A 27,927-nucleotide genomic window follows, 5' to 3' on the forward strand; every position below is an offset into this window, starting at 1 on the left:
GTCTATAGAGAGAATATAAACTGGCGCCATATCTGGAGAAACTGCCAAACCCCAGAGACAGATTCTGAGCTGGTGCAGACTGAGCACCCACAACCTGGTCATCGAATCCAGGCGCCACAGACAGACCTACAAGCCCAGGGAGAGCTGACCATGCCAACAGTGCGACCAGGAGGCCGTGGAGGATGAGGCCCACTTCCTGCTACACTGTTTCAAATACTTAGCAGTGAGGGACACTCACTTCAGGAGGCTCTCTGATCTCTTACCGGACTTCAGTTCCATGGAAGAGGAGGAGAAACTATACATCCTGCTGGGTGAAGAGGAAAACACAGTGGGCATAGCGGCTCAATATGTCACTGCATGCCATAAACTAAGTGAGACATGATATGCCATGGACTTGTATACCCCGAACCTAGATGTGTCCCTATCCCACAACCCCCCCCCCCCCAGTCCCTATCCCTCATTCTCTTATTCTTACTTGCTTTGGCAATGCTAATGCATATTTGGTCCTGCCAATAAAGCTTCTTTGAATTTGATAGATAGATAGATAGATGAAAGATAGAAAGATAGAGAGATAGAGAGATAGATAGATAGATAGATGATAGATAGATAGATAGATAGATAGATAGATAGATAGATAGATAGATAGATAGATAGATAGATAGATAGATAGATAGATAGATAGATAGATAGATAGATAGACAAATAGATAGATTAGATGATTGTGTGGTCTTATATTCAGAGGCCTGCAGGCAGGAGCAGCTTTTCCACTGATTGGATTCTAATCTAAATCCATGTTTATCGCTTCTCAGCATCGAGCCGATCAATTGTAAAACGAACTCTTGTGATAATCTTTACAGCCCCTGGGATTCCGCTTCACGAGTTGACTCTGATGTCACTGTTCATATATGGACAGAGATATCAAGTGTTCAATAGTGTCTGCGTCCTTAGGACACAGATATTATTGAATGTGGCGCCGCTACCACTGTGGCAGCCACAGCGGTTGCTAGAGGCGCTACCGACCCTCATGCCCAGTGTCGCCGCTCTGGCTGCTACAGAGGTAGCGACACTACTGAGAGAAGAAGGGCTCGGGCGGAAAGGCAGCTGCGGAGACGCCGGGCCCGGGTGCTTCTGAAACAGGGTTGCCAACCACCAAGTTATTTATTTTTGGACAATTTGGCCCAAAATCATAGACAGACAGAAATTTTTATGGACAGTTTAGAAAATTGAGAATAACATGTTTCTCAAACTTAAAACATTAATATAACCAGGTCATCAATGTTAATTGTGAATTAGAAAGTGATAATAGTTAAAATCATAATAATAGGGTCAGGTCAACTTTCAGTTCAACTAGGCTGCGGCTCTAAAACTTGAAGACAAGACGCTCCCAGCTCTAGGAAGATCGGTGCAATTTATAAAGAGAGTGTGACATGGATCACAGGAGATATTGCTACATACTATATATACAAACTGCACACACACTACATATATAAACACACTGCACACATACTACATATACATACATACATATGTACTGCACATACTACACACATGCTACATATATACACAGATACACACATACTACATATACACACTGCACACATACTACACATACACACACTACACATGCAACATATATACACACTACACATACTACATATACACACACACTGTACACATACTACATATACATACACTACATATACACACACTACATATACACACACTGCACGCATACTTCATATACATACATATATACTTCACACACACTACATATACACACACTAAAAACACACATACTACATATACGTACATATATACTTTAGATGTTTAACTTAGAATATGGTCACCTGCTAGAAGACATAAAAATTATTAATAGACTTGTTTATATCTATGAATGTTCTTCTTGCCCTGAAGGATTTTTTTTCTTTTCTTATCTGTGTGCCGCTGTTATTTTATTCTAAATAGCCTAAAAAATGCAAACATGTAAGGATAGATGGATATATTATAACACACTTGGAAAAACTCATTTCTCAATAATTATTATATATTATTGTCGAGGGCCATGCCAATATACAAAACCTTCCAGCTATTCCATTTCACATTAGTTATGATTGTTGATTCACTTTGAATGAGGTTGTCAATTCTGGGCAAGGAGAACAGCCATCAGTCAGACGGCATTCTTATCAAAGGTATTTAATAAGCCACTGTGCTTCCATCCTAAAAACAGGTTTACAGAATTCATTTTCTCTTTAGATAATTCTTATAAATCACTAGAGATTATTTGCTTTAAAAAAAATGAATACATTTTATTAAAGAGCTTGTGCCATGAGGACCCGCTGACAATCATTTGTCATCAGCTGGTATCGCCGAGGTGGCTGTGGATGACCCAACATTTCTCCCACAGCGGCTATTGCAGGACAAATATAGTATTACGTGGCAGCCATTCAAATGATAGGCCGTCCATGGGACTAATGGCTATCAGAGTCCTGCAGAGCAGGAAAACGCTTTCTGCAGGAATTTTCTGCCTTGGCTAATTGAGAGGGGGTCCCGAGCAGGGGATCCACCCTCTATGATGTTTTAATGTCCAGAGATCGTCCCATCCTCTTCATACTATCCGCAATTGCGGACAGTATAGGGCACATTATATTCTATGGGCCAATGCACACGACCGTGGTTTCCCCAGTCCGTGCATTGCCCGGAGCCCCAACTGCAAAAAAAATAAGACATGTAATTTTACGTTCCGCAATTGCGGTCTGGGCTCCTTGAAGTCAATGCACATCTTGTGTGTGCATGGTCCGTGATTGCGGACAGCCCACAGATGTCACTCCTCGGGCCGTCCGTGCCGTAATCACAGACCATGCACGCAGCTACGGTTGCGTGAATGAGGCCTAACTTGTGGCTGATTTTATAGCTACTTGTTGAAACTAATACATGGTCTCTCTAGCTGCCACCTATTAGCTAACAAATCCTCAGGCTCTAAGTCTATCTAACTCTATAGAAACTTCTGTGGTACTGCTTAATTGCTATCCTGCATTACTGTTCTTAAAAGGGGTTGTCTGGGCATGGGGCCGGTTTTCATACTGATGATCTATCCACAGGATAGTTCATCAGTATATGATTGATGGGGGTTCGATACCCAGACCCCGCTCCGATCAGCTATTCCAACTGCCTCCGGCACCAGAAGTTATGCAGTGGTCGGTGGCGGTAGCAGAATACTCCGATCACTGAATTGATCATAAAAAAAAACTATTGTTTAAACAATGTTTTATGTTTTACATATTTTTTTTTTAAAAGTTGGTGTTTTTTTTTACTTTGTCACTATATATTACGAAAATTTGAAGAAATCAAAAAGGTTGGAGTACAGTAATTAACCTTCTGGTATTGTATTCTACTTATCCAACTCAAACCAGGCCAAGCTAAAAGATGACGATCAACTAGTTGGTGAGGTAATCGAAAATATGAACTAGAACTTATCGGACTGCTTCACCCACCAGGCAACATATGCAGAAAAAAGGGTCTGATTTTGTGTTTTCCAGAAAGAGTGCCTCTCTTGTCTTTGAGTTGTGTCTGCCATTGCATCTCAGCCCCATTTTCTTGGTTTTATTGTTTCTAATCTCAGACCTTTTAAGTGCTTATGAATTAACTTTAGCCAGGTCATATTAATTTAAAAGTATTTACGAGAATCTATGCTTGACGTGTTGCTCTCCTATGTTGCATTCAGTACACAGTGATAAACATTGTATAGCCATGTGTAATATTTCTGGACATATTTTCTTCACATGTAATGTTAACAGAGCCAAGATGATCGAATAGAAAGTATAGGACACCATGGGAAGTCCTCCTTGCGCATTAAAAATGTGATGTTATCAGATGCAGGAAGATATGACTGTGAAGCAGCAAGCAGGATTGGTGGCCATCAGAAGAGCATGTATCTCAATGTTGAATGTAAGTTTTGGCGTCATATCTATGTTGCATGGTAATGTCATTAAGGCCTCATCCACACGACCGTATTGGTTTTGCAGTCCACAGCACCACGGGTCCGTCGCACCGCAAAAAACCCTTGTTGTGCATCCGTGTGTCATCTGGACTCACGGATCCACAACAATTCAGCAGCATTGGTGAATCAGCAAATCCAGACCGTAAAATGACTTGTTCTGAGTTTTTGCGGTCCAGATTTGTGACCTCCGCACCAAGCCGTGTACATCACGGTTGTGTGCTTGGGGCCATAGAAAAGAATGGGTCTGCAATTTTTCGGCAAATATGCGGATAAATTGGGGACACAAAAATACAGTTGTGTGCAGCAGGTGTGTGTAATGATCCGATGCATACCCTCATCATGGTTTGCCCGACTTTAAATCTTGCAGGGAAAATGAAAAAGGGAGGAAATGTTATTGTAACATTGAGCTGGACATTTGTTTACTTATGATCGTGATATTGCTTCTATGTAAGACCAAAGCTGTGCTTTGAAACGGGATGTTTGTTACCACCAGTTACCCTCTGTTTACACATAGCTATATATGTTGCTGTCACTTTGACATTACTAATGCTGTCTTGTCGTTAAAGAGCCTGAAAGGGGTTTTATACGGTTCTAGAAGACCTCAGAGTGTCATACATGACTTTCAGGGCAATCAGAACACTTTTGATTCACAATAAATTTATTCAGATCGACTAGAATCTGATGGCCGGTTTTACAGAATCGGACCTGAAACGAATTTTGGGAAATTCACTCATCGCTAAACCCAACTCATTGTTCAACACTTCTTAAGGGCTTGTACATTGACTTAAGGTAGCCACCCATAGCCGGTGCTCAACAGAAAGCTGTTATTTTTCTGGAGTAGATATATTTTGTATTAATGAGCTCTAGCGTCATTCGTCATGTGAAAAGACTAATACCCCAATACTAAAATAAAAAAATAATACAATTCAAGCAAAGTCATAATTTTCCTTACATTCTCCATAAGGGCAATAGAAATTGCATGCAGCTGAGATTTTCATGTGAGTTGCAGGCATATTTTTTCTGCCCGATATGACACTTGAGGGAATATGATAGTGCCAGAGGTATAAGAATTGTAATTTTATTTTTTGCTATTTTAGTTTATTTAGTTTTATGATTTTAAAATGCCCAAAATAGTCATCATGTAGCCTAAGACTATAGCATAAATGCTTTTATTTTATTCCACGGGATTAGAGTTTTCCCCTTCCTTTGCAGCCATTTTTTACTTTTTCATTTTCAATTTATTTTCACCCCACATTACAAAAGCACTAAAATTGTGTTGCCATATTTTAAGATCCATAACTTTTTTTTATTTTTCTGCTGTGTAAGGGGTTGATTTTTTATTAAAATGGTTTATGCGCCATTTTAGGAGTTTTTATTCTACTTTTTTGGGAAGTAAGTTGACCAAAAAACAGCAATACTTTCTTTTTATATTTTTTTTATGTTCATCGTGTGATATAGATAATGTTATATCGTAATAGTTTAGACATTTGCGGATGAGATGATACCAATTATGTTTATTTTTTTATTGAGTACATTACTTGAGTAAAAATGTGAAAAGTTTTTTTTTTTAAGAACTTTCTTCTTCTTTCCAGTCGACAAAAGGTAATAAAATGGTGGTTTGTGAGAACCTTCTGGACTGGTTTTCAAGACTAGCTAGAAGTACCAGGAAGTTGCTTTAACCCTTTCATGACCAAGGGTCATTAATGCACCTGTGTCCAGGTCAAATTTTCCATTTTTGATATGCACTTCTTTAAACAATAATATCTTTGCAACCGCTTTGAATATCACAACTATTTTTACTTTGTTTTTTTTACAAAACGTATGAAGCGTTAATTTTTTTAGATTAGCTTGCAATGTCAATCAGCTGCTTCAAAGGCCAGCAGGATATTGTCGTGTATTAAAAGAGGCATGGACTCGCGGGACAGGGATGTAATATTACCACTTTACAGAGCATTAGTGAGGCCTCATCTAGAATATGCAGTCCAGTTCTGGGCTCCAGTTCATAGAAAGGATGCCCTGGAGTTGGAAAAAATACAAAGAAGAGCAACAAAGTTAATAAGGGGCATGGAGAATTTAAGTTATGAGGAAAGATTAAAATAATTAATCCTATTTAGCCTTGAAAAAAGACGACTAAGGGGGACATGATTAATTTATATAAATATATTAATGGCACATACAAAAAAATATGGTGAAATCCTGTTTCATGTAAACCCCCCTCAAAAAACAAGGGGGCGCTCCCTCCGTCTGGAGAAAAAAAGGTTCAACCTGCAGAGGCGACAAGCCTTCTCTACTGTGAGAACTGTGAATCTATGGAATAGCCTACCGCATTAGCCGTCACCCTTTAAAAAAGGGTTAGATAATTTCGTAGAACAAAAAAATATTAGCTCCTAAGGGCATGACCACACGTGGCGGATTTCCTCCGCAACTGTCCGCATCAATGCCGCACAGAATCTGCGTTGCAGACTCTGCTGCGGATCTGCACAAAATGTGCATTAAATTGATGCGGACTAGCTGCTGCGGACTGCGGTAAAAGTACTTCCCTTCTACCTATCAGTGCAGGATAGAGAGAAGGGACAGCACTTTCCCTTGTGAAAGTCAAAGAAATTCATACTTACCGCCCGTTGTCTTGGTGACGCGTCCCTCCTTCGGCATCCAGCCCGATCTCCCTGGATGACGCGGCAGTCCATGTGACCGCTGCAGCCTGTTATTAGCCTGTGATTGGCTGCAGCCGTCACTTAGACTGAAACGTCATCCTGGGAGGCCGGACTGGAGACAGAAGCAGGGAGTTCTCGGTAAGTATGAACTTCATTTTTTTTTACAGATACATGTATATTGGGATCGGTAGTCACTGTCCCGGGTGCAGAAACAGTTACTGCCGATCGCTTAACTCTTTCAGCACCCTGGACAGTGACTATTTACTGACGTCTCCTAGCAACGCTCCCGTCATTACGGGAGCCCCATTGACTTCCTCAGTCTGGCTGTAGACCTAGAAATACATAGGTCCAGCCAGAATGAAGAAATGTCAAGTTAAAAAAGCAAGACGGATCCGCAGCACACATAACATGTGCATGACAGCTGCGGACTTCATTGCGGAAATTAGAATCTCCATTGAAGTCAATGGAGAAATTCCGCCATGAGTCCGCCACTGCTCCGCAACAGACAGAGCATGCTGCGGACACCAAATTCCGCTCCGCAGCCTATGCTCCGCAGCGGAATTTTACGCCTCGTCTAAACGAACACTGCTAAATTAAAGTGTAAGTCAATGGACAAACGGCTCCGCTGCGGATTAACGCTGCGGAGTGTCCGCAGCGGAATTTAAGTGAAATTCCGCCACGTGTGAACCCAGCCTATGTGTAGAAATTTTTTACTTCCCTTTTCCCGTCCCTTGGTTGAACTTGATGGACATGTGTCTTTTTTCAGCCGTACTAACTATGTAACTATGTAACTATGTAATTCCATTTATTTACTATTTAAAAATTATGAGCAGACAAATCACAAAAAAACTTTTTTGTATTTTTTTATATATATATTTATCTATGTTTTATATATATATATATATATATATATATGTGTGTATATATATATATATATATATATATATATATATATATATATATTTATATATACATACACACTGTTACAGCTCTGTATCATTAGTCTTCTAACTCCGTCAGTCTGGAACAGTGTGAGGGGAAAGTGAAGAGGGCTATAAGGCTATATTCACACGACGTGAAAAAAAGGGCGGTTTAAAACAAGTCAACTGTCTTTTTTTGATGGCTGTTTTGCATCAGTGTGACCGTTTTTAACCGCCATTTGCCATCCGTTTTTCATGGTCGTTAAAAAAATGGATGAATTTTATTTGTTAGGGTTTTTTTGTATCAACCCCCTGATGACACCACAGTCCCCATGTAGATAGTGCCGCAATACCCCTGTAGATAGTGCCCACTGTAGATAGTGCCACAGTGCCCACATAGTGCCACAGTTCCCATTATAGAGAGTGCCCACATAGTGCCACAGTTGAGTGTAGCTAGTGCCCATGTAGATAGCTCCACAGTGTCCCCTGTAGGTTGTGCCCATGTAGATAGTGCCAACCCTCAGATAGTACCACACCCCCTGTATAAGCACCACACCACCTGCAGATAGGAGCACACCCCCTGTAGATAGTGTCTCTTCCTGCAGATTGCGCCAGCCCCCTTTAAATAGCACTACCCCCCTTTAGATAGCACCACCCCCCCTGTAGTTAGCACCATCCGCCCTTGTAGATAGCACCACCCTCCCCTTTAGATAGCCCCACCTAAGCTCTCTCTAGGAGCGGAATCCCCGGTCAGAGCTCTCTGCCCAGAAATTACGCTCCTAGAGGGAGCCCTGACGTCTCTGTCCATATATGGGTAGTGATGTCAGGGGCTCCGTCTAGGAGGGGAGTCCCCAGCCAGAGTGTTGCCGATTATCTAGCCAGGGATTCCTCTCCCGGAGGAGCCCCTGATGTCACTGTCCATATATGGACAGTGACATCAGTAGCTCCTTCTGGAGCGGGAAACCCCGGCTAGAGCGTTGTCGACACTCTGGACAGGGATTCCGGTCCAGGAGGACCTCCTGATGTCACTGTCCAAATATGGACATTGACATCAGGGGCTCACTATAGGAGCGAAATTCCCGACCAGAGCGCTCAGACCGGGGATTTCGCTCCTAGACGGAGCTTAGGTGGCACTATCTACAGGAGGAATGGTGCTATCTACAAGGAGAAATTATGCTATCTACAGAGGTTGGTGCTATCTACACGAGGGGTGGCGATATCTGCGGGCTGGGTGCACTATCTACAGGGGGGTGAAAATATCTAGAGCGGGGATGTAAAGACATCGGGGGCTTCCTCTATTAGCGGAATCCCTGGCCAGAGTGCTTTAAATGGGGATTCCGCTCTCAGAGGGAGCTTAGGTGGCGCTATTTACAGGCGGGTTTGCGCTATCTACAGGGTGGCTGTATTCCTGCTATCTCTAAGCCCTGGTAAAAAGTGCAGCGCTGCTTACACTGAAGCAGCACTGCACTCATTAAAACCCGTTCCAGGCTGACAATCTTTATATATGTGACGACTGCATGGGGCATCGGCAGTTGGAATGTATATAGCCTTATGGCTGACGTGAAGGGGTTAATGACTATGTCCACAAAACAATTTGCTAACTATTTTTCACATAGGCTTTATTAAAAATATCCTTTATTTCTGTGTCTACAGACATTGTCTATAGACATTGTAACAAAATACAAGCATACCCTGTGTAGTCTGATCCTGCAGTCACGATCATTTTCATCTGTCCTCTACTTCTTGCTAACATACAGTACATGGGGTTGGTGAGCACGAAGTAAGGGACAGATAGATGAGAGTATGACTGCAGGATCAGACTACACAGGGTTTGTGTGCTGTCTGTTACCATAGAGATACATAGAACTGCATAGTTGCTGTAGACACAAAATAATGAAATTTTCAATCAAGACTATTTGCAAAGCTGCTTTATTTTTCATTGTATTGACAATACGGAAAACTGGTTGCAAATGTGGACATTGCCTTTTACCCCTTCCCGCATTTGGATAAAACTGTATGCTCATTTTAACAGTGCCTTCATGCAAATGGATGTACAGTCATGTCTGGTGGATGGCGAGGACAAATATGTTGTACCCATGCATTCCATAGTGGGTGCCAGCTGTAAAATACAGCCGACATCCTGCTGTCATGGCCGGGATCGGAGGTAACTGTTAGGTTAATAGCGACCACAGAATCTAGGTGGTTAGACAGAGGAAGGGGATTCCCTTTCCTCACCTATTGTTTCTATGGTAGCCAGAAGCTTAACATAGGCCCCAGGCCTGCCATAACTGTATGCCAATTAGGCCGTACTGAGCCACGGACTACTAGATTCTTACTGACAGGCTATAATGTTTTGGTATAATGAGTATACCAAAGCATTATATCAGTGCCCAAACTACCGAATTGTGAAATTCCCTAGTGAGACAAACAAATTATTTAAATAAAGTTTAATAAAGCAATTTTTTTTTAAAGTGATCACATAAAAAAATGCTAAAGTTTTAAAAAAATAATAAAAAATACACATGTATGTTATCGCCGGAATCAAATCGACCCATATAATAAAGATATTGCAATATTTAAGTCGCACGGTGAAAGGCATAGAAACAAAACTGCAAGAAATATACGTCAGAATTTTCTATTTCTCTAAAAAACAATATATATCTGCTTTCACCATAATCACACGGACCCATAGAACAAAGATAAACTCTTATTTATCCAGCATAATGAACAGCGCAAAATTTATAACACAAAAAACGGCGGAATTGCTGTTATTTTGTTCCATTCTCCCCAGAAAGGGTTAAGAAAAGTTAATCAAGAAGTTATATTTCCCCCAATTATTTTATTGAATAAAGCAAAACACAAGCCCTCATACAGCTATGTCGGAGGAAAAATTAAAAAGCTATGGCTTATGGAATGAGGCGAAGGAAAAACGAAAAAAATCCTGCGGTCCTGAAGGCCAAAATAGGCTTGGTCCTGAAGCCACTAACTCATAAGGCACCCCCTGATCAGTACTCTGAGGCCTGTTTTGTGGGTGCTCTTGCACCTCCTGGTTTACCTTAGCACAGGTTTGTCTGTAGTTGCTTTGTTTTGCTTCCTATATAATTTCCTATTTTACCTTCTTTAGTTTCTCATGATTTTTTCTCATTTTTGGCAGAGCCTGATCCAATCTAATATTGAAGTTACATCTGCAATTGTGACAAATCAATTTAAATGTTCCAAAGCAAAAGTAATTCATTTGTAATATTCATCACAAACTTTGTCTTCCAACAGATACACCAAAATTTATTTCAAATCAAACCATCTATTATTCCTGGGAAAACAATCCAATTAATATCAGTTGTGATGTTATCTCCAACCCACCATCATCAATTTTCTGGAGTAGAGAAAAAATTCTGTTACCAGCACGGAATATAACAAATATAAAAACCTATAGGGATGGAAAGAAGATTCTGCTCGAGGTGAGAGCAATTCTAAGAGCTCACTTTACTTGCAACATGTATTCGTAATGAAAATATTTATACAGATATACAGAGCTAGCAGAACTGAATTTCTGATTTAAAGTCTATGGACACCGTTGAAATCATTTTTTTTAAATAAATACATCAGTCAGTGTGTTTACTGTAAATTTGTAATTAGCCTTTATTAAAAAATATTTTACTTTTGGAGATACAGCTGCTCTGTATTCTCTATTAATCTCTATCACTTTTAAATTATGAACTTTGATGTCATCGTTAACAGCTCGATGAGGACCCGCTGTCACTGAACCCTTCAGGTCCGCGGTATTGACAAATTCAATGAATAGCGCTAGATACAACTGCTCTGTATAGAGAATACAGAGCAGCTGTATCTAAAAAAGCAAACATTTTTTTAATAAAAAGTATTTGTAAAGTTGCACCAAACACACTGATACACATTTTTATTAAAAAATAAATAAATTGCGTTTCAAAGGTTTATATAGCCTTTAAGCGAGCGCTTAAACTCCTCATGATGGTTGGCTCCTCATTCTGAAAAAGGTCATTTTATTGCCATGGTCTTTAAAGAATACCTATCATTATACAAAAAAAAAGCGAATGATATAGAGAATACAGAACAGCTGTATCTTTAAAAGTAAAAGATTTTTTATTAAAGACTAAGTACAAAGTTACACTAAACACACTGACTGATCTATTTATTTTAAAATAATAATAATAATGTACTCAAAGGGTTATTGTTGCATATAATAATGTCACAGTACAGTAATGAAGGCCACAGAGTATCACAATATGGGAATAACTAACAGTAATTTCACAAAACTATAATAACAAACACAATGATGTGACAGTATAATAAATACTGTGAAGTCATAGGATAGGGTTATTGCACACAGTAATGTCACAATATAGGAAAAAAGTTAACAATGATGTCACAAAACAGGGAAAATGTTGCAGGATAGAGATAATAAACATGTCACTACTGAGCTCTTGCACACGACCGAGATCGGGCCGTGAAAAATGGTCCAAGTGTCGGCTGGATTTCCTGGCCTGACCGCGGTAAACGTGAACGGGACTCCAAGTATCATAGATATTGTATGATGCTACGAGTCCCTGCCTCCCCACGAAACTGCTGTTCCGTACTGTATCATTTTGTTCAGTATGGAACTGCAGTTCCGTGGGGAGGCAGGGACTCGTAGCATCATAAATGTCTATGATGCCAGGAGTCCCGTCCACCTGTACCGTGGTCCGTTGCGAAATCCAGCCGACACTTGGACTGCTTTTCGTGTTTGGTCGTGTGCAAGAGCTGTGGAGGCCTCATGCCCACTTCAGTTATTTTCTTCAGGGTGCTATCTGTTTTTTTAACAGATAGCACACAGATAAATGTATTTCTATGTGGCCATGCACACTTCCGTTGTTTTAACGGAAACGTGTGGCCGTTCCGACAAACATAGAACAGGTCCTACTCCTGTTAGATTTTGATGGAACAGTCTCGGCCATTCCATTCATTTGGTCCGTTAAAACAACGCACTGCACAAGGAAGCCATCCGTCTGCGGTCCGTGTTTCACAGATCCGTCATTAGCGGCCGTACGACGGGCAACGGATGTGTGCATGAGGCCTTAGTCTAAGAACCATAGTTAAGTCACAGCACAGAGATAATAAAGACAGCATCATAATACAAGGATATTGATGTCAAAGTAATGAACACAGTTATGTCATAGTACTGGAATAATGAATACAGTTATGTCAAAGTACATAGATAATATACACGGTGTTAAAACTAAAAGATAATGCACACAGTGATGTTACAGTACAGAGATAATAAACATTAACATTCCCTCATATAGTCATCATTGGGCCCCCAAATGCCCTAGGGCCAAGGTCCATCTGCAACCTCTGTACCTTCTGTAGTTATACCACTGTTTATGCTTTCATTGTCAGAATAGATTGACAACCCATATTTTTTTTTTTTGTACTTGGCTTTTTTTTTTGTCGAATTAAGTTGATGACTCATGTAGTGTCCCATAAATTGATCATTTAGATTATTTAATTTAATATGAACATACATTTGGATTTTTTGACTTTAGACAGTTGTTTATTTTTTCAGAAAATAATACATACAATTGGGCCACATTAAACTTCTTGGATATTCTGTGTTCTCAATTTTATTAACACCAGAGAGAATTATGGAGAGGTTTTTGTCCCATTAATCATGAAAGGTCTTCGGACCTAGCAGACTAAGCAAACATTTATCAAGCTGTAAGTCATAAACCCGTGTTCACATATTTGTAGATACACTGCATAATCGCTGCTGTATTCATTAGTCATGGCACTGTTTTATTTTATTTGAGTAGGACAATATCTCAGATGACAAAAGTGATATATTCATTGAAATTAACAATCTATCACTGTGTTCCTTACTTGGTTCTAATCCATTTTATTACTCTTTTAGACATGATTAATATCAAAATGGAACAGTATTTAAGTTTTTTCTTATTTTCGTATATTTATGCTTAATTTGTTTTTTATTAGAATTTAGCTTAGCAGAACATGATACAACACATTGCAAAAAATGCATCACAATAAAAGTATATGTAGAAAAATCCACTTGTAGAAGTAGGAAATGGTAGAAGCTAATTTCGTTGTATAAAAAAAATGCAGAGAAATGAGGCAGAGGATAGTAGAGAAAAGCAGAACAGATCGGGTAGCTGGTACGGACCAAAGACGTGGTCTGTAGGCTCAAATATAAAAATATACACCTGCGATCATACTGTTGTGGGCCTAGCATAATAGTCCAGGGGTAGACCTTCTCAACTAGTGAGATCTGGAGCCTCCGCATCAAGACTGGACCCAGGACTAGCAGAATCTGGTTCTGTCAGTAGATTCGGAGAATGGCAATTTTTGAAGCGTAGTGATATCACAGTCTATGTTACTAGAAACATATCTAAGCAGTATGTGACACCAAGATGAGCCAAAATACAGAGATGATCCAAAGCGATCAATATGTAGCCAAAATAAATGGACCACTTCAAATGGAGGCGCTTACAGTTGGAGGTCTAGAAAATGGGTTTAATCATGACTCCGTCAGAGGAGAGTGGTGCTGGCGGGGTTTAGATGAGAGTTAATCGGTCTAAGGAAACCTCTTGCCACAGTGGTTTAAAAAGTTCTCCAGATACATGTTCAGGACATTATTATGGACCCTGGTGATTCCCTGAGACTTCCCTTTACCTCACTTTGGTTCCCAATTCTGGCAGGGGGAAAAAACAGCATGACGTAGGGTACAGTTGGGAACTGAGGAGGAACTGCTCATGTCATGACCCCTCTTTTATATTTTATATATATATATATATATATATATATATATATATATATATATATATATATATATATATATATATATATATATAATATTGTTGCTGTTGTGATGAGTCTTCATGAAGTATTGTAGAAAACTCAACCACCTACAATCAGCTAAGATTAAAAAAATTAACTGCACCCCAACAGATTTATTTGATTAATCAATACTTAAAAGGGTTGTACAGGATTAAAAAAAAGAAAGCATGTCTGCTTTCTTTTTAAAACAATGCCACGTATGTCCACAGGTTGTGTGTGGTATTGCAGCTTAGTTCCATTCGCTTCACTGGAGCTGAAATCCAAACACAATCCATGGACAGTTTTTTAGAAGAAAGCAGACATGTTTTTTGGAATCCTGTGCAACTCATTTAAAGTTACAATTAACAAATCTATTTATAGTCTAAACTTCAGCCTAAATATTTGCCAGTGTTTTTTTTTTAAGTGTTTTGTAATGTAGCAGAGCTGGAATTATCATTTAACATTCTCAGGCCTCTTTTAGTTAATGCTGTTGGTTTTCATATATTATATCATACATCTGACAAACTCAACTCTAATTTACCTGTTCATTAAAAATGAAAGTTCTTTTATTATCTAAGAAATGTGACTCTGTTGTACTCTATTCCTTTAGCTTTGCTTCTGCTTGATCTTTTGTTCAACTTTTACATTGTAGTTATTCTGAGGCTCATGACCTAGAAATTCATTTTTGAGAAGCCTGAATTTCCTTGGGTGGAATTGTTAAATCCAAATAGATACAATAGACTTAGTCTAGCCACCATTGTTCCTATATTTCTACAGAGGATTTATTACTTTTTGCAACAATATTGTTGTCAATGCTTATAATCAGCTAGGCTAAAGTTATTGTTAAAAGGAGATTTATATTATTATTTATTATATTTTTTTTAAATAAGTCTACCAAACTCAGTAATGAATAAATATTTGCCCCTGCCAGTTGGTAAGCACCAATGTGAACATATTTGAGCCTTTGCATAGCAATGTCAGATGAGGCCTGCAGATGACATTGATAGATTGCTATGCTATTATAGAGACAGGCAAGGGTCAATGTCCTTCACCTCTAATATTGGGGTCATGCAGGTGTTTCCTACACTTCCATTATAGAGTGGGAAAGAGAAGAAAATGGTCCCTGCTTTATGGCACTTGTATCAGGATATTTAGATTTGTTTTATATTCTAATAACTTTTTATTGAGCAAAATCAAAGTATGAGATTATAACAATACAACATAATAGATATCTGTCTACAAGAAGAAGAAAATCATCATATGCATTGACACTGCTGGGAATGACAAAGACCACATTGTCGTCAGTGCATTAGTAGATGCAGATGAGAAATGAAGAGAACTGTTTACATTGGCAAAACAAACATGTAAAAAGAACAGTATAACTGGTGTAATATAAAGGAAGGGCGGGAGGAGAAGCATACCATAGTTGAATGGATGTCACTGATTTATCATGTATTGGAATTCTGCTTATAAATATATAGATTACTTTTTTTTTTTTTAAGTAGAAATGACTCACATCATAAACACTTTGAAATTGTGTTACTTTATTTATTTCTTTTGCATCAAAATAATTTAACTTTTTATCTTATAAATATGAAAAAAAAATGACTTGCAGTTCCATGCCTAACCACATGGTGTGCTCTTTACAGAAAATATGTGTAATGCGTCACACAAATAATTTTAAAGGGGCTTGCAATATACTTAATTTATTGATTCTGTGCTGATTGTGCATCGTCGGAGGATCTCCGGTCCTTCTAGTTTTCCATCTGTATGCGAAGATCTGACATTACTGTGACGTCACATTTCATTATCACAACAGCTGGTATACGAGCAGGCCCAGGGTTTGGTGGTATGTGAGTGACAATAAAGTAATGATATTGCATTGTGCATTGTTTTCCCATATTAGGCATATATGTATATATACAGAACATTTTTTAATGTTTATATTTATTTTTCTTATTAAAGATAACTCCAATATCAGACAATGACTTTGGGCGATACAACTGTACAGCAATCAATTCAATCGGATCAAGGATTCAGGAATATGTCCTCACATTGGCTGGTATGTGCAGTGTGATTCTTATATAATAGGTTTTTACAAATGTTTATTTAACTTCTTTTGCCTCTAAGATAAATAACTTTACCAGTCACTCAGAATGGGCTTAAGGACTTATATTTGTCTTGTGTTCCCTTCGAGATGTTGGTATTTCGTTTTTACACATGATTACAAATGTTGTATTTTGACAGTCTGGGATATGGGTTAAATTGAGTGTATGATTTTCTTAAAGTATTTATAGTGTAAAGCTGTAGTCAGAAAACAGAAGCACATGAGATACTGCTGACCAGACATCTGATGCTCACATCCAACCATGGGTTTTTTGTTCTGAAGATTCTCACTAGCTGGCCTTAGTTAAGCACAGTAGACAGATTGTCTATAGCGCAAAAAAAAATCTTATAAACACTTTGGAGCAATATCCTACATGTACAGATGTGTCCACTCTTACGTTTTCTTGAATTTGGTTAAGGACTCCAACTTCTCATGAAACAAATTCAATACAATAGTGTGACATACTAGCAAAACCCTTGACAGGCTGCATTTCACATCACAACCACTGGGCGACCACACATAGACACATTCAGCATAGACATCTCGTGACAGAGTATCACAACATAATGTTCTTTTACAAAGTTGTCATCTCCTGACACACATATTAGAATATATTGATATATGAAAAAAGGTAAGGAAGGACACATCTGTATTCCATGACTATATTGTGCATGAAAACGGTGGTCTCCAACCTATGGCTGAACAGCTGTTAAGAAACTACAACACCCAGAATGCCCTGTCATAGACTGAGAATTGTAGATTTGCAACAGCTGGAGATCCAATTTAAAATTGTAATATTCACATGTACTCATTCCGATAAAAGTGAGACTTGTTAATTGGACGCCACACACTAAAAGCAATGGTTTCCTTACATGTTTCCAGCTAAAGCACTTAGCCATAGAATGCTACAGTATGACAATATATTTTGTTGTAAATGTCCTTAAATGTGATTAATCTTTTTCATCTTGTTAAAAATAACATAATCATTATGTATATATTTATAAAGATCTAAAATAAATACTTTAATAAAAAAATGTTTTTTAACAATTACATACAATTTTATGCATTAAAAATTTAAGGGTCTTATTTTTGTTTTTTGGCATGGAAGACAGCAAATTACTTTTGAGAGACAGGCCTTAAAGGAGCGCTAAAATTTTTCATGATGGTTGGCTTCTTATTCTTTAAAAGGTCACTTTATTGACATCATCTTTAAAAAATACTTATCGTTATACAAAAAAGGGACTTAGATGTAGTGCTGCCTGTAATATTAGGGGAAATCTATTAACTTCTCTACACCAGTTTTCTGTTGTCGAAAAATTACACATGGCACAAAAGTGGCAATTGTGAGGTTTCCACCGCTCACAGCACTTTTCTAAAAAGCGGGTGGAGCTTAGTGGAAGTGGGGTGGGGCTACCCCTGTTGACAAATTTACTATAATTTATGCTAGAAGCTGGCATAGATTTCACTTTGTGGTGCTTGGTCAGCCATGTGCCTAATTTATTAGTCCATTGTTTAGGAAATGCCATCAATGATCTATTAGTTAAAGTCTGTTGTTTCCTGACACAGCAAACCCCCAAATATTAAAGAATCTTCTGGCCTATGCAACATTAGGTGTTTTAACCTCCTTATGCACCTTGATGTAAGTGCACATCATGGTGCAGGGGGAGAAGTATGAAGCACGCTCACACGCTGAGCGCGCTCTATACGCTGCGGGTATCAGCAGTGTATTACATCTGACAACAGGCACTAAAGGCCAGCAACAGCGATCGCGACCACAGCATCTGAGGCATTATGGAAGGGGGAGGCCCCCTCCAACAGCTCATTGGCGCCCCTAGAAAGCGATCGTGGGGTGTCAGTGGTTGTTATGGCAGCCCAGGGGCCTATTGAAGGCCCAGAGGATTGCCTTCACTCTGCCTCTGTTAAGCCTTGCCTGTAGCCTGTAAAAATGGCAATACATTAGTATTGCAGTGTATTATACCAGCGATCTAACAATTGATTGTTCAGGTCCCCTAAGGGGACTAACAGAATGTGTACAAAAAGAGTTAAATAACGTTTTTAGTAGTGAAAAAATATTTTAAAAAAATTAAAAGTAAAAAAAAAAACCTTTTCCCATTTTTCCTCTAAAGTAATGTACATTTTTTAAAAAAAAGAACATGGCCGTACCTTTGCATTTTGCGGGCCGTTCTCCCATACTTTGTATGGGAGCACGGACCGAAAATGCGGGTGCCAGTCGGCGGCCGGCCGTGCCCGCAATCACAGGCCGTGATTGCGGGCACGGTGGTGTGCATTAAAAAACCTTTATACATTTGGTATCACCGTAATCGTATTGACCAGCAGAATAAAGTCAATTTGTGGTGTTTACCACACGGTGAAAGACGTAAAAACGAAACCCGAAAGAAAATGGAGGAATTACAGTTTTTTCCAATTCCACCCCACATAGAATTTTCTTCAGTTTCCCAGTACATTATATGGTACTTTAAATGGTGCCAATAGAAACTACAACTCCTCCCGCAAAAAACAAGCCCTCACACCACTCCAGAAATAAAAAAGTTATGGCTCATAGAAGGCAGGGAATGTAAAACAAAAATGAAAAAAAAAAAAAAGGCTTAGACTGTATGGGGTTAACCAATGCTTGCATACGTTGTATTTGTATTTATAGACCTAGATGTTTTTGTATCTCATAGATGTGCCTTCCAGTCCACATGGTTTGCGAGTTATAGAATTGTCACAGACATATGCCAAAATATTTTTCAATAAACCAGACTCCCATGGTGGTGTCCCAATTCATCATTATCAAATGGATTTTAAAGAAGTGTCTTCAGATACCTGGAAAGTTGTTCATTCACATGGAACACAAAGTGAGTAATCAGGAGAACTGACCTATTGTGGTTCAAGGGCAAGGAATCATATTTAGATATTTTTTTTGGTCTATGATAGGTTAATATACTGCAATGATGTCATCCCATAATAGGGTGTGACTAGCTAAAATGTGATATCTAACCATAAACAGGAGTCGTATGAGGTTGGTCTGTGGTTGAATGAAGGTGTAACTATCAGGATAGCAACCAAGGCAGCTGTTATGGGCCCCAGCAGCTGAGGAGGCCCAACTCCATTGTTAAAGGATGCCAGAGGCCGAAAGTAGTTTAGGATCACTGTGGATGATGGAAGTAAAAAGAGAAACTAAGTGTGAAATTGAACATGGGTAGAGAACGGAGAAGCCAAGGGAGGAAAGGAAATACATAGGGGACCTTAAAGGCTATGGAAACCTTTGAAGACTTTTTTTTAAGACTAAAACAATGTATTGTACAGTTTAGAGGGCAACCTTGTAATCGTTTTTTTATTACTTTATTTTTTACTTTTTGAGATACAGCTTCTATGTATCCTGTATAAATAGAAGCTTTGTCTTGCGCTGAAACCCGAATCCGTCAGGTCAGCGGGACTGGCGGCTTCGGTAACAGCGGGTCCTGTGTGTCTCTGACACGCAGGATCCACCTGATACCGATCACATCTAAGTTCATAACTAAGATGTAATCGACATCAGCCTGATTGTAGCCATCAGTCCAGCTTTCATCAAAGCCGTCAGTCCTGCTAACCTGACAGATTCGGGTTTTAGCGCAATATACAGCTTCTATGTATCCAGGATACATGGACACTGTACAGTATCTTAAAAAGCCAAACAAATTTGATAAAAACGAATTACAAAGTTGCACTAAACACTATAATACATTGTTTTAATATAAAAAAAAGTCTTAAAAGTTTTCTATAGCCTTTAATTTTTACCGAAATTATCATTATATTTATTCTCCTAAACTAATTAGATACTGTAGGTGCGACTAGCTGAGATAAGTGATGTTATGCTCTGGAGCGCCGGGATTACATTTTACTTCTTTACATCCCACTCATTTCTGGGGTGACCTCTTCAAATAATTGTGCTACTTCAACAGTTTTCAGCTATCCAACACTGTTAAACAAGCATTAAATTCCTTAGCATTTTCAGTGTTTACTTATTCTATTACACTATTATGGTGTCTCATTTCATAAGAGCCCTTCATTGACTTTGCTATTGCAACCACAAAAGGACTGGGATGTTTTGATTAGGGAAGAGGCTGCAATAACTGCACCACATATCAGTATAATTATATATGCGGTTGTCTTCCTCACCTCCATAAGACCTTTAGGCCTTTCAACAATCCTTTCTTGGATCATGTGAGAGAGGCCGAGATGGAATACCTCAGCGCTTTGGGGTCATTTATCAGCTATAATGCTCCACTCCAGGGGTGAGCACAGAGCAGAAAGTGGGACGGTTTTCTTTTCTATTCCTTATAACTAGATATTCAAGTTACATATAAATGGTATACTTACAGTAGAAGTCAAATTTCTGCTGTCATGTTGAAGGCTATTGCTATATAAACTACGCACTTGACCCACTTGACCCTAGGGAAGGTTTCAAGGCTAGATAGAGAACATTAACCCCGGCAAAATAGAATTGATAAGGTTATTCAAAAAGTTGACCATGGAGTTTTTTGAAAATAGAGCTAATATTTTAGCTAGTCCATCTTTTCATGGTCGTCGCTAGTGGCAAATGTTGCTGAGAGCCAGCGGGTGCACGAACAAGCCACACTGCCTAGGTCAAGGTTTTTAGATAGAGGTCTAAGAGCTAGATGAGGGAAAGTCTAGGTATGACTGAATCTGTGAAGTATTCTGTTATCATTTTAGTGTTTCCTAGTAGGTTAATATGCCTTTTAGATATTTCTATTGACATAAATCAAGATTGTGTCACTGAGTTCCTATAGAAAAATAATTTTAAGCTCTGAAAAAGTAGGACAGCAGATTTTACACTGTTTGGATGTAATAATTAAGAGATGTTTTGTACATTACTGTTATGTATTTTACTGCTATTACTTTAATGGTGTTTTTTTTATGCAGCGATTGTTGTTCTGGCCAATTTGGAGGCCAATACAACATATGAAGTCAAGGTTGCTGCTGTTAATGGTAAAGGACAAGGAGAATACAGTAAAATAGATATTTTTCAGACTCTTCCTGTTCGTAAGTATAAAAATCTATGTATTATTGCTATTGAATTCTATGCGTGTTTAATGCATTTTTTTTAAAACTATATTGTGTATTTAGATGTTCTATAGTTTTAATATATTAAATATTTTACTCGAATACTTCAGTAAAAATTGATACACTCGGTAATGCCTAGTAAGGCCTGGGGGGTGTATGACATCGAGACTCAAAGAACACCAAATATAGAAATCGGCTTCACCCCTTCATGGCCTTTACTAGGCATATCACAGTGTATTAGACTGTCCTGAAGTGTTCCTTTAAAGCGGTTGTTTCATTGCAGATAACACATTTCATTTGGGAGCTCGTGCGGCGGTCAGCTGCTCGGCTACTGACACCACTGGCAGCAGCTGATTTTGCAGGGGGAAGCCGTTGCCAGTCAAACATTTCCTCTGCAGTGGTAGTATTACATGGTTATTGAAAGGAAAGACAGTAGCTCTCCATGTGATACATGGACAGGTTGAGTCCATCAGAACTTGAAGGTGGCCATGCTGCAGTTTCAATTTACAGCTGGTGGCGAGAGCGCCGATGTGTAGGGAAAAACAGTAAAGGGGACACAGCGCTAAATCAATGCTGAGGCCCCTACATTCTAGGGATCAGTGGGGATCCTAGCCATCACTTTGCCATCATACTGTATGCCATCACTTTAACACTGACATCACTTTTATAAATAGCCCATATACAAATGCAATCATTAAATTAGAAATTCATTAATTTCAAACGTGCTCATTTTTAAAGCAATGAAAAAGAAAACCAGCAGCTTAGACACACACACACACACACACACACACACACACACACACACACACACACACACAGGCGTAACTAGGAATCACTGGGCCCCATAGCAAACTTTTGACTGTGTCCCCCTCCCCTGGGTGCCACACACAGCCTGCCCTTGTAGATAGTGCCCCCTGTAAATAGTGCCATACAGCCCCCTCCTGTAGACAGTGCTATACAGCCCCCCTGTAGACAGTGCTATGCAGCCTCCCTGTAGGCAGTGCTATACAGCTCCCCCTGTAGACAGCCTCCCCATACAGTGCTATACAGCCCCCCCCCTGTTGACAGTGCTATACAGAGCCCCTGGTAGACAGGGCTGTACAGCCTCCCCATATAAAGATATACAGCTCACCCCCTCCCCATAGACGGGGCTATACGTTCAAGTATCACAAAAAGGGACAATCAATGTGGCGCGCATAAGCTATTTTTTTGTTTTAAGCCACGCCTCTAATCCAACCCAATCCCCGTCCATACATACCCAGTTCAATCCACACAGTATAATGCCCCCTAAGCTGCCACCATACAGTATAATGCCCCATACAGTATAATGCCTACACAGATGCCCCCATACAGTATAATGCCCACACAGGTGCCCCATACAGTATAATGCCCACACAGATGCCCCATATAGTATAATGCCAACACAGATGCCCCATGCAGTATAATGCCCACACGGAGGCCCCCATACAGAATAATGCTCACACAGATGCCCCCATGCAGTACAATGCCCAAACAAGTTCCCCCATACAACATAATGCCCCATAGCTGCCCCCACAGTATAATGCCCCCATAGCTACCCCCACAGTATAATGCTCCCCATAGCTGCCCCCACACAGTAAAATACCTCCCATATCTGCCCCCACAGTATATTGCCCCCATAGTTGCCCCACAGTATAATGTCCCACACAGTATAATGCCCCTTATAACTTCCCCCACAATATAATGCCCCACATAGCTGCCCCCACAGTATAATGCCACACATAACTGTCCCCACAGTATAATGCCCCCATAGCTTCCCCCACACTGTATAATGCCCCCCACAGCTGCCCCCACAGTATAATGCCCCCATACAGTATAATGCCGTCCATAGCTGTCCCAACAGTATAATGCCCCCCGTATAATGCCGCCCATACAGTATAATGCCCCTCATATAGTAAAATGCTCCTATAGCTGTCACCATATCAGCCCCCCTTCCCTACCCAGTATAATGCCCCATAGTGCCTAATAGAAAAATAATAACATAATTACTTACCTATCCCCATTCCCACGACGGGTGGAGGATCCTTCCCCTCCGGACATTGCTGTGAGTGACTTGGCGCAGTCAGGCGCGATTATGTCACTACGTCGCGCCTGCCTGCGCCGAGCCACTCACGGCAGAGTGAATACTGGAGCTCCACACGGTTAGCGCTGTGTGGCTAAGGGGCCCATTCGCAATTGCGACTGTTGCGACCCCAAGAGCTATGCCACAGTTCCAGTAGCCTATGGCAGAGCAGGGAGATACCTCCCTTCCCTGTCATATTGTGCAATAGCATCTGTGTCCAAAGGACGCAGACACTATTGAATGTGGCGTCGCTGAGCAATCATTGTGGCCGCTAGCGGAGTCTCTAGGGGGGGCGGTTACGCCACTGAGCACACACACACACACACACACACACACACACACACACACACAGGTGTACAGATAGTGTATGGCCCCTGTGTAAGAACAATATATGAGCCCCTTGCTCTACAATATCTTACCATAAATCACCCCTTATGTCTCTCTAAGACTCTATCAGTAACTGTTAGCCATAAAATGCATTGGCTCAGGCATTTACATGAAATCTAACAGACAGAAAAATGCTCTTTTAGGCTGGATTCACACGAACGTGGCGTTTTTGCGCACGCAAAAATGCGGCGTTTTGCGTGCGCAAAAACCACTTAACAGCTCCGTGGGGCATCAGCATATGATGCGCGGCTGCGTGCTTTTTGCGCAGCCGCCATCATTATGACACTCCATTTGGATGTTAGTAAACAGAAAAGCACGTGGTGCTTTTCTGTTTACATTCATCCTTTTGACAGCTGTTGCGCGAATCACGCAATTCACACGGAAGTGCTTCCGTGCGGCATGCATGGTTTTCACGCACCCATTGACTTCAATGGGTGCGTAATTCACGCAAAACGCAGAAAGAACGGACATGTCGTGACTTTTTTTCAGCGGACTCACGCTGAGTAAAAATCACTGACATGTCTGCACGGCCCCATAGACTAATATAGGTCCGTGCAACGCACGTGCAAATCACGCGCGTTGCACGGACGTTTTTCCCGTTCGTCTGAATAAAGCCTAAAGGTGACAGTGGGGCTTTAGTGGGGGTGAACAAATGTTGTTAACAATTTGCCGCCAATTAGAAATCGTTAGACAAATCAATGTTGGAGATTTGCTTTTAGAGATTTTTTGACAATAGTAAGCAAATCATTTCTCCCATGGTATTCTAAAGCCAGCAAACCGTGAAGCATTTGGCAAATCAAAAAATGTGTTTAGCTCTATTAGAGATGGGTAAATCGTTTCACCTGATTTGCCAGTTGGCATATTTGCCAGTCCTTAGGACTGGCAAAGGTAGATAGATAGATAGATAGATAGATAGATAGATAGATAGATAGATAGATAGATAGATAGATAGATAGATATGAGATAGATAGATAGATAGATAGATAGATAGATAGATAGATAGATAGATAGATAGATAGATAGATAGATAGATAGATAGATAGATAGATAGATAGATAGTAAAATATCCATTTTTGACTATACATAAAAGTTTTTTCTGTCCAATATGTTTTCTAAGATGTAACAACTGAGAACTTGCAGAATAGGGATTGAACTATTTTTCTCCTAGGAGACTTAACATCCACCTAAAGGAAAGTCTTGCACAATGAAGTAACTGCAGTTCTTAGAAAACCGCACACACTATCGATGTGCAATTGTTTAAAAACTGCTGATAAAAAGAAAAATAAAGAGCACTTTTTGTAGATTTTTGTGCCAGCTGGTCACTTTGTAATTTATACAGCGCGTAGACAGTGCAGCTAATTACAGTCCGTCTGCTGCTATACTCAGCACGGTCACATCCATGCCATTGCTTAGCATAAAGCTTTTTGTGCACTTACGATGGAGCCAATAATTCAAACAAATTGAACACAAAACTAAACACCTTTTTGTAATAATAGTATCAATTACATTATAATACTTAGATGTTTAGCATGACCTTGAATTCTCTTTACTTTTGCAGCTTTACTGGTATTTAAAAAAAAAAATCTAAAGTCAGTTAATATTTTCCATAAATGTTTACTTACAGTTTAACCTTGCAGATAATTGCATAATTTTAAATACACTCAGTATGTTCAGTTATCTGCTTAAGGCTGCCCAAACACGTAGCTGTAGTGCGCCGTACAGCCAAGAACCGCACGTGATTTTACCATGGATTGCCGCAATTTTTACCGCAGGTGAAACTTATGGTTTTCAACATGTTTCACCTGTACAATATGTGTGGCCAAAACCCCAGAAACGCACAGAACACTAGAGCTAAGTGTACAGATACCCTAAAAGTAAGCTATAATAACTAAACTGTAGACATAATTTTTAAAAGTGTAACCAAACTATTAGAAAACTTTTGACATGTCATAATTTCATGTCAGGAGATTTGATCAGGGGGCTCCGAGCACTGTGAACCCCGCCGATCGTTGAAACAAAGCTGCATAAGCGTGACGTGCTGTGCCGCTTCCTTTCTAATCAGCTTTCCTCGTCTTTCCCTGGAGCAGTGTACGGGCTTAATAGACAGTCTCTGAGTAAGTACATTGCTCGCTTGGCTTTCCGAGGAAAGCCGATCATAAACGAAGCGGCACATCGCTCACCCGAGCACTAATGTCACTTTGTTTTAGTGATTGGTGGGGGTCTCAGTGCTATGACATGTCAAAAGTTTTTTAAAAGTTTGGTTACCCTTTAAGGTTAACCCCTTACTGATGAGCGATGGATATATCCGTCACGAGCGTGTGCTAGTTCCTGCATTATGACAAATATATAATTTGCTCGTATCTCGTAGGTACTGCAGCTGTATCCACGAGATCAGTGGCAGGAGCCCGGCTTTTATACACAGACTGGCTGCTGCTGCAACTGCCGGAATTGGAGAGTAGTCCGATTCCTGCAGTTTAACCCCTTAGATGCTGCGGTCAATAAAGATCGCAGCAATCCAAGGTGTTTGACACCTCTGTCACCCCATTGCCGCACTCGCGATGCGTTCGTGGGGCCCCAATAGGTTTCCATGGCAGCCGTAGGCTTAATAAAGGCCCCCAAGGTCTGCCTTAAGTAACTGCCTATCAGGCCATGCCAGCATATGAAGTATACTAAAAGCATTATATCTGCTATCAGAAGATCACACCGTAAAGTCCGCTTGTGGTACTAAAAAAAATATTTAAAAAAAAGTTTATGAAACAAAAAAAGAAAAATAATGTAAAAATTGAAATAAAACCACTTTTTTCAAACAATGAAGTTAACACATTGATTAAACGACAAAAAAAAATTCAAAACTAACAGCAAATTTATTTTTCTTCCATTTCCCTGTTAATCAATGAGTCCTATGTACTCTAAAATAGTACCAAAGAAAACTACACAATGCAAAAAGCCATCCCACATCTTGCCACATCGACCGTAAAAAGTTACGGCTTTTGAAATGCTGTGATGCAAAAACAAATATATTTTTTAAAAGGGTTTTTTGTACAAACCTAGTGAAACCTAAAAAACCTATAAACATTTAGTATCGCCGCAATCGCACTAACTCATAGAATGAACATAACATGTTATTTATGTCACAGTGAACGGCGTAAATATAAGTCACGAAAAACAATACTGGAATAGCGTTTAGTTTCAATTCCCTCCCAAAAAAAACTTAATAAAAGTTAATCAATACACTATTTTCACCCAAAAATGATGCATTCGAAAAATACAACTCGTCCCGCAAAAAACAAGCCCTCATTTTCATACGGAAAATAAAGAAGTTATGAAATGTACCAAAAACCAAAAATTGTACTTGGTCATTAACGCGCAAAAAGGCCTGGTCATTAAGGGGTTAAAAAGATTGTATGAGATTAGAAAAAATGGCTACTTTTTTCCAAAAACATTGTCTCTCTTGTCCATGGTACCTATCTATTCTCATTCCCAGTCAAGTGAGTGGAGCTAAGCTGCAACATCAGACACAGACCATGGACCACGTGGCCCTTGTTTTGGGAAAACAAAATGTACTAATTTCATACAAACCCTTCAAGTTTTTAAGAAGAAACTATAGAGAGTCTTTATATTGTTGAGCATGCATCTTACTGCTGTTCTATCACATACACCTGTGTATCGGGGGATAGGTTCAATTGTGAAAATCATGGAATCAGCTAAAGATCTTTTGTGTGTGGGGGTCCGCTGACCGCAAATGCCGGGGCAAACAAGGATCAGACATTTTGGATTGAAAGGATTTTTCTGCAGGAGATAAGATTTTGACAAAACATTATAAGGTAAATTGGGGGGTGGACAGGCATTAT

At 39.7% G+C, this 27,927-nt stretch overlaps 1 protein-coding gene across 3 annotated transcripts in view; it reads left to right on the forward strand.

Annotated features, from left to right (window-relative positions):
- Positions 1-27,927, forward strand: part of NCAM2 (neural cell adhesion molecule 2) — a 276,456-nt gene that overhangs the window by 176,734 nt on the left and 71,795 nt on the right. For all 3 annotated transcript variants that reach the window (XM_075854510.1, XM_075854512.1, XM_075854511.1), the window contains exons 9-13: positions 3,795-3,945; positions 10,842-11,029; positions 16,380-16,476; positions 19,206-19,379; positions 21,448-21,567. In XM_075854510.1, the coding sequence (XP_075710625.1) occupies positions 3,795-3,945; positions 10,842-11,029; positions 16,380-16,476; positions 19,206-19,379; positions 21,448-21,567 (730 nt within the window). The remainder of the gene's footprint in view (positions 1-3,794; positions 3,946-10,841; positions 11,030-16,379; positions 16,477-19,205; positions 19,380-21,447; positions 21,568-27,927) is intronic.

The sequence above is a fragment of the Rhinoderma darwinii genome, chromosome 2 (genome assembly GCF_050947455.1).
Source record: "Rhinoderma darwinii isolate aRhiDar2 chromosome 2, aRhiDar2.hap1, whole genome shotgun sequence".
Lineage (NCBI taxonomy): Eukaryota > Metazoa > Chordata > Amphibia > Anura > Rhinodermatidae > Rhinoderma > Rhinoderma darwinii.